General features: G+C 44.6%; 1 protein-coding gene across 1 annotated transcript; it reads left to right on the forward strand.

Moving 5' to 3' along the window:
- The first annotated feature begins 1,265 nt into the window (after window positions 1-1,265).
- LOC117845487 (pyruvate kinase isozyme A, chloroplastic) lies at window positions 1,266-6,098 on the forward strand. Its single transcript, XM_034726543.2, has 6 exons — window positions 1,266-1,782; window positions 3,379-3,469; window positions 3,549-3,742; window positions 4,072-4,193; window positions 4,914-5,392; window positions 5,573-6,098. Exons 1-6 carry the CDS (start codon window positions 1,606-1,608, stop codon window positions 5,872-5,874), a joined length of 1,365 nt encoding a protein of 454 aa, XP_034582434.2. The 5' UTR covers window positions 1,266-1,605; the 3' UTR covers window positions 5,875-6,098.
- Window positions 6,099-8,270: the final 2,172 nt, after the last annotated feature.

The raw sequence follows: 8,270 nt of genomic DNA on the forward strand, positions 1-8,270 counted from the left end.
GAATTATCGCAGCCGAATTCACCAGCTCCAATTAAAGTGGCACTTGTCCTAGTGTTTCTCTGGAAATTCACTAGCTCCATTGTATACAGTTCAAGTATGTGTAGTTTTCTTTTCATGGCTTATGCCTTTTGACATAAATAATAATTTTCCTTTGAAACATTTACTATTGGGTGCCACAGCATATTCTCCTGTGTATATATACTTTCTAACTTTGTGTTGATTTGCATGCATAAATTCTAACATCATCTATGATCATGGCCTGATTGCCAGAATTGCCGGAACCAACCTAGAAACGTCCAATCAGGAAGCTGGTGTGCGCGAAATAGTAGATCAAGGCCTGACCAAAGAAAGTCATCTCCTAGGTATTTTTTGCAAAGATATCACCAAGTCATCTCCAATGTATCATATGCGCATTCTGAAGATATTCTCCAGTAAAGTCAAGGCAAAGTCCTAGATTTTGAGCAGAAAACAAGTCCTAGATTGCAAGTTGAAGAATTTAGCACACAGAGCTGCGTGCTCCAGTCTTTTATCCTTCTTCAAACCGAAGACCTTTATTTTGAGCATAAACGAAGTCCCAGACTGCAAGCAGAAGAATTTAGCATACAGAACTGCAGCACTCCAGTCTTTTGAGCCATGACGTGTTTGCATTCGTGTCTGCTTCAGCCTCCAGCACAAGCGAAACGCAGGCAGCACTTTCATTTTATGATTTGTCTATCCACATGCCATAGAGTAGACCAACAGTCCAACGTACTCATGTTGTTGCTCGACAAGCTGTCCAAGCTGCTGCTTTATATGAACTGAAAGTGCTGAATTTTCTCCTGCATCCTGGAAGGCTTTGGATGGCACGGTCTTGTGCAGAGGTCTCATTGTTGTTAACCTGTTTCTTCAAAACTGCATGTGCAGCAACATTTTCTCCAGGCAGTGCTGCAATCGAATTGAAAATAATGGTGATTCTTATTATAGTATAATTGTCATGTATAGGCTGGGACGCAAAGCAATGGATGTACATGAGCAAGGAAGAAGCTCTGGATGCAGGGGATGGAACAGAACAGAGACACGGACTCTGTCAACAGCGATGCTCCCCAAGCGAGCAGAGGCAGAGCAGCGAAGCCCGCCTCGCAATCTCCGCTACCCCCATCGAAGTTGCCACACGCCACCGCATCTCCCTCCACTCCGCTCCCACTCCCCCGCCACCCCCATCGAAGTTGCCACTGCATCTCCCTCCACAGTCTCCGCTCCCACTCCCCCGCCACCGCCATGGCCGCCGCCGCAGCAGCGCACTCCCTCCTGCACCCACCGGCGGCCCGCAAGGCCCCCACACCTTCTCCCTCTCCTTCCCCTTCCCCTTCCCCATTCCTCCGCCTCCCGGCCCCCGCGCGCCCGCGCCTCCCGCTCCGCCTCCGCTCCACCTCCCCGGCCGCCGCCTCCGACCTCACCGACTTCCCCAACCCGAACGGCATCCTCGCGCCCATCGACGTGGACGCCGCCACGGAGGCGGAGCTTCGCGAGAACGGGTTCCGGAGCACGCGCCGAACCAAGCTCGTCTGCACCGTGGGCCCGGCCACCTCGTCGCCCGAGCAGCTCGAGGCGCTCGCCGTCGGCGGGATGAACGTCGCCCGCCTCAACATGTGCCACGGGGACCGGGAGTGGCACCGGGGCGTCATCCGGGCAGTCAGGAGGCTCAACGAGGAGAAGGGCTACGCCGTCGCCGTCATGATGGACACCGAGGGCAGCGAGATCCACATGGGGGACCTCGGCGGCGCCTCATCGGCCAAGGCGGAGGTGAGGTGCTGTGCTTGTATGTAAGCTGCTTTCCAGTTTTGGACTTGGCGTTGCAGTTTTCAGTTTTCAGATTGAACGCTTTCACTTGAACGTATTCCGTGAAATGTGCTTGTGCAATGTGGATGAGAGGAACGGGTGGTGGCAGTGGCAGTGGCAATGGCAGTGGCAGGCATTGCCGTTTCATACTTCTGCAAAACCTAGCGAGTCAGGATTTCTCCAAAATGTTTTTTTTCCATCTTCGAAATGGCTCAGTTGATTTAGATTTTCAGCTCATGTTTGAAATTGCTATAGAAGGAAAAAACATTCAGAATTTCAGATTGTCATCAAACACTGGATTGTGAAAATGGTAATCATTTTCAAGGCTTTCAATCTTTCAAAAAAAAAATTCAAGGCTTTCAATATCAGTGCAACTCAAATAAAGTGCATGGTAAACATCACCATTTTTGGCTTTCTCTGCATATAAGACAGGGTGCTGGAGTGGTTCGACCGTGTTGAGGTCACAATCCAACCGGTCGGGTTTTTTCGAGGTGTTGAGTTTGAGTGCTTACCCGCGTTGGCGTCCCAATCCAACCGGGCGTGTCGAGTTGAGTGGTTACCCGCGTTGACGTCCCAATCCAACCGGGCGAGTCTTGTTTATTTTTCTTTTCTTTTCCTTTTCCTGCCTATGACCTCCCAGGACCGTAGTCTTATATTTTCTGCTATATCAATAGAAACTCGCACTATCTTGTGCGGTTCGTTCAAAAAAAAAGTGATAGGCATTGAGCTTCTGAAGGTCGTTGTCTAGATCTTACCACAAATGGAGAGTTTTACCACTGCGCCAGGTCCGCCCTTCCAGCAGAATCTCTTATGCTAGGTTTAATTTGAATTAGCTTTATTAGTAGAATGCTTGGCCCATTTATTGGTAAATGGTAAAATTCATAAAGATTATCCTCATTCCCTTAATCAATTTTAGGCATTTAACTTGCAGCAAATTCGAACAATGACAGACATGCAGCATATTGTTCATTTGTAAGACTTGGCTTGCTGGTTTACTGCTTTATTAAAGGTTTGAAGTTGATGTGTCTACTGGTAGCTATTGAATCTCTTTATAGTTTATTTATATCTTTTTTCTTTATTAGTATAAAGCCATGTAGAAGTTTTCAGAATACTGAAATTTCTAGTGTTCATTTTGTGGAGTCTCTCCACCTACATCCTTTTTTGCAACTGCATTTCAGATCCTTCAGTTATAGCATGAATAATTTTTTTAAAAAATAAAATTCTAGGTAGATTCTTGCCTGTAGTTAATGGTAGTGTCTGATGATAGTTGTGTTTTAGATAATACATTAATATTAGTAATCCAAAGAAACTAAACTACTTCCATGATGCTAACTGTCATCAGTGCTAGCTAGGGTCACTATGCCGAAAAGGAGATTATATCACCATTCGGCTGTTTATCTTAAGTTTTTAACCATACAGTTAGAAGTTTGATTGTACACCTATTCAATAATCCTAGGTTTTCTTGAGCCACGTTATTTACCCAATGACTTCCATTTTTCTTGGTATGAAAACATTTCTGAAGTAATTAACAAATCATGTCACATTTGTTGGATTCCACAGGATGGAGAAGTCTGGACATTTAGTGTTAGGTCATTTGAATTGCCTCTACCAGAACGAACTATTAATGTGAATTATGACGGGTTTGCTGAAGGTATGTAAGCTGACCTATTTGTTGATATCTTTTGCTGTTATTGTTCACTGCCATAATTTTGCATCAAAATCCTACACAGATGTGAGAGTTGGTGATGAGCTTCTTGTGGATGGTGGAATGGCTCGGTTTGAGGTGATTGAGAAGTTGGGACCAGATGTTAAGTGTCGCTGCACGGATCCTGGTTTATTGTTGCCACGTGCGAATCTTACATTCTGGCGTGATGGCAGTATTGTCCGTGAGAGGAATGCTATGCTTCCTACAATTTCATCAAAGGTAAATGCACTAGCATAATAAATTTCTTGCTGTAAGTACCAAAAGACCGCAAAACTTTGTTAATCTATGCCGCCCCTTGGTACTAGTATTGCAATGGATTTACAGCTTGTTTTTTCTGTCAATGCCATGGTCAGTTCAAAACAACATGTATTAGTTCAAAGCCTTACCTTGTGCACTGCAACTCATCTCTCGATAGTTTTTATCAGCTATTTCTTAAGAAGGCTTCTACCACCTAGACTTGTTTAACTGAAAATTTAATCTTCTAGTAGCAGATACTAATATTATAAGTTTATAACAATGCTGTCCTTTTCTTGTGACAACTTGTGCAGGATTGGCTTGACATAGACTTTGGAATTGCCGAAGGTGTAGATTTCATCGCTGTTTCATTTGTCAAGTCAGCAGAAGTAATTAAACATTTGAAAAGCTACATAGCTGCAAGGAGCCGTGGCAGGTACCAGGAGTATAATTCTGTACTGTTATTTAAGTTTATACTTTCTTGGAAAAGCCATATTTGACATTATTAAACTGATAACGGGTGTTCCTAGAACTGTTCTGGATGCTTAGCCACTGTTTGTGGTCGGTTCCTGGTCAGTCCCAGATGATCACTCATACTGGTAGGGTTTTAGTTGTATTCTAACCAGCCTGGAATATATTGGTTTCTATGTAGATACTAGAGAAAACAGTGAATCAACAAGATATCCCCTTTCCGGTGTTCCTCCTTTTCTAAATAATGCTGTGGAACAACATGATTCATGGAAGAATAATAACTGTTTAAAATTGTATGGCTAGCATCAACCTGGTGTCTTCTCTGTGCCAAAAAAACAACACTTGTTGTCATCTCAGCACCTACAATTCATCTGCATGCACTAGAAAAATTGTGTGTGTGTGTGTACCTCCTGCCAAAATTGCCAGTTTGCCATTGTACGTCCATCTCATGTTTTGTGGTTAAAACTGAGTTAGTGACACAAAAAGTTACCTAGATTAAAATCGCCAATCCCAAACCGCAAGTGATATCAATCTTGCTACGTTATCTTTTATACTTCAATTAATTGGACCTTGCAAACATCCAAATCAGAAAGGATTGCTAGTACTGTGTTTCTGAAATGTTTCCTTCATTTCGCTGAACTTTGTTGGCTCCTTACTCTAATAATGCTTTATTTTATATGATCAGTGATATAGCAGTCATTGCGAAAATCGAGAGCATTGACTCTTTAAAGAACCTGGAGGAGATCATCCGAGCATCAGATGGTGCCATGGTAGCCAGAGGGGATATGGGGGCACAGGTTCCCTTGGAGCAGGTCCCCTCAATACAACTAAAGATAGTTCAACTGTGCAGGCAGCTCAACAAGCCAGTCATTGTTGCTTCTCAGCTCCTTGAATCAATGGTCGAGTATCCTACTCCCACAAGGGCTGAAGTTGCCGATGTTTCTGAAGCTGTCCGCCAGCGTGCGGATGCTCTAATGCTTTCTGGTGAGTCAGCAATGGGAAGATATCCAGAGAAGGCTCTTAGTGTTCTGAGGAGCGTTAGCCTCAGGATTGAGAAGTGGTGGCGGGAGGAGAAGCGACATGAGGCACTGGAACTTCAAGGTGTTTCATCTTCATTCTCTGACAAGATATCAGAAGAAATCTGCAACTCGGCAGCTAAAATGGGTAAGTACTGCCACCATCGTATTCAGTGCATACCATAGTTATGTTGTCATAGCAACTGATATATTCAATTGCTTTGCTGTTTCATCTTCCTATTATTGTCCATTATCTTGGTTACTGACAGAACATTTAGATTCCATTTTCTTAGAAGCTATGTCTAAACAAAACCGATTTCATCTGCAGCTAACGGCCTGGGAGCTGATGCCGTCTTTGTTTTCACAAAGACTGGCCACATGGCCTCCTTACTCTCACGGTGCCGTCCTGACTGCCCAGTTTTCGCCTTCACAACGTCGACGTCCGTCAGGAGGCGGCTAAACCTTCAGTGGGGCCTCATCCCATTCCGCCTCAGCTTCTCAGACGACATGGAGAGCAACCTGAACCGCACCTTCTCCCTGCTAAAGGCCAGGGGCATGATCCAGTCCGGCGACCTGGTGATCGCCCTCTCTGACATGCTGCAGTCCATCCATGTGATGAACGTACCCTAAGAAAGAGCCTAATCCTCTGTGGGATGATCATATGAGATGGAAGATGGACCACGAACTTTATCGGCACCTTGAAGGACAGTTCCTTGCACCGGAATTATTCGCTTTCACCCTGTATTAGATGCTAGGCAGGACTAGAGAACTGCGGCAATAATTTGGAGCTTCGTGCCCTGTTGTAAAACTGTTATATTACTATTAGCTTTATTTATAGTCTGACCTTGGGGTAACTCTTGAATGTGCAAACTTTGGGTCTTGCTGTGGGCCGTGATGGGCTTATAAGTAGGCAAAATCTTCCACCATCCATCCTGTTTGTATTTATGTGGGCTTCAAACTCATGCCTCATCTTCTTACCCAGCCCGTGTAGATTTTTAACGGGAAGCTTTGTAAATTGCACCTTAGCATGAAAATCTCTTGCGAAACCGAGAAAAGCCTTACCGAGACCGAATCAGAATAGGACATACCAAGCAATGGAAACCTTGATCGATGATCATCATGCACGAAAGGATGATCATCATGCACAGAACAGGTGCTGCTACTACAAGTGCTTTGTTGATGAGGAGTTGTTTAGTTCGCAAAAAGGTTTTACAAAACACAAACTTGGATCGATTTCTTGCGTTTTTTCAATCACAAAAACTATTACCATATTGATGCATGTCCAACAAAAAACAGCACCAATTTCCATGGACACGCTGCAAAGCCCTGCAATCACTTGGTACTCGATGACTGCTACTCAGAACACGGCTTCTCCGACGACATGGCGAGCAACGTGGACCGCACCTTGTTGCTGGTCATGGCCAGGGGGCCCGGCCGGCGACCTGGTGATGGAGCTCGCCGACATGCTGCTCTCCATCCAGGTGACGAGCGTCCCCGGGAGGGGCCTGTATCTCCGTGTCATGCGATCGCTGTCTGGGATGCGACACGGCCTTGATTGATCGCCAACACCTTATCGATGAGATTGAGGGGTGGTTCATTGTACCGTAGTATTCGCGATACAGTGGTTCTTCCTCTGTCCCGAGATAGGTAAAGAGCCATCTTAAGTTGGAGCAATTTTATAGAAAATACTACATCAAATAAATACGTTAAAATGCTTTTATGATGGATCTAACGATACTAATTAGGTGTTTATAAATATCGGCACTATTTAAATTAAGATAGTTTTATTAGGACAAAATTAGAAATAAACTTATTTCTTTGGATGGATGCAAAGACAAAACAAGTGTAGGAATGATTTGCGACATCCAACCTGATTTAAATAAAACCAGAGGTGTTCTTATCCATCTTGCGCAAATTAATTTTAATTTAAGCCTACCGCGCGCTATGGCAAATGGATGGCTGAGATGAGGTGGGGAAACAAGGCAATCAACCATATTCGTGAATGTAGCAAAATTTGATTAGAACATGATGAATGAAGAATAATTGGTTTGAACTTTACTTGAAATACAAGTATTTTTACACTTATTTTTCTTATAAAACAGAAGTGTGTACAAGTTTCTTTGGTGACCGATAGAAGTGTGAATGTGTAACTTCTATAATTTGTGTCCAATTAAGAACAATGCTTTCCTACAAGGAAAAGAGCAATGCTTTCATAGCAATGCACTGCTAGATGCTCCGAATACGACGTGATGTAAAAAAAAAACAACGGCTACACGTGACAGTACTGCAGGGGGCCGTATGACAGGCGGTGTAGGAGCACAGCAACCTGAAACTGGCCCTCGATCGCTCTCAAACACCACTGCAGTTTTGCGATCCACAAGCTTGAGCTTGAGGCATCACGGAATTCACGTGAACGACAAGTATGCAACAATAATGCCGTGTGAGAAGTACGAGGCCACGAAACATGTAGGCGTTCTCGTCGTCGAACGTCCACGGCGACGTAGCCGTCGCCGTCGGCCGTCGTCGTCGGCCGCATCGTCGTGGACATGGAGCCAGTGCAGCCTTCCTGGTGTCTCCTGCTATTGGTGGTCAGGGTCTGTTCGTCGTCTCCACGGAACGGTCGCTGAGCATGCTACTGCACAGCACATGACTTGTGAGCCGGCGCTTACCTTAATCCCGACATGATCTCATCATCTATCCATGGAGAGAGACCGCCGCTCTTCCCAGTCGTGACACACATGTTGCTGTGATTTGTCATCGCAATTACTTTGGTATTATTTTTTGAAACGAACCTGGCAGGAGAGCTGCCGATTATATTAAAAAAGAAGAAATTCAGACTGGATAAATACAATAGATCAAAAATAAAATGAGGCAAAATTGAGTCAGAAAAATAAAACAACACTATGAACTCAGTCGCAATCATCATCGCACCAGTAGAGCGGAGAGATGTTTCGCTCCCGCCATAATCCACACGGTGGCCTCATCTTTGATCCTCTCGAAAATCATGTTGACAGAAGACTCCTTGC

Source organism: Setaria viridis, chromosome 2 (genome assembly GCF_005286985.2).
Source record: "Setaria viridis chromosome 2, Setaria_viridis_v4.0, whole genome shotgun sequence".
NCBI classification, from domain to species: domain Eukaryota; kingdom Viridiplantae; phylum Streptophyta; class Magnoliopsida; order Poales; family Poaceae; genus Setaria; species Setaria viridis.

What these genes read in the sequence shown, in the direction of transcription:
- LOC117845487 (XM_034726543.2), top strand. Translation starts at nt 1,606, where the DNA reads ATGAACGTCGCCCGCCTCAACATGTGCCACGGGGACCGGGAGTGGCAC. An exon ending in CCTCATCGGCCAAGGCGGAG is followed by an intron (nt 1,783 to 3,378) that starts GTGAGGTGCTGT and finishes TGGATTCCACAG; the next exon opens with GATGGAGAAGTCTGGACATT. An exon ending in CAACTCGGCAGCTAAAATGG is followed by an intron (nt 5,393 to 5,572) that starts GTAAGTACTGCC and finishes TTTCATCTGCAG; the next exon opens with CTAACGGCCTGGGAGCTGAT.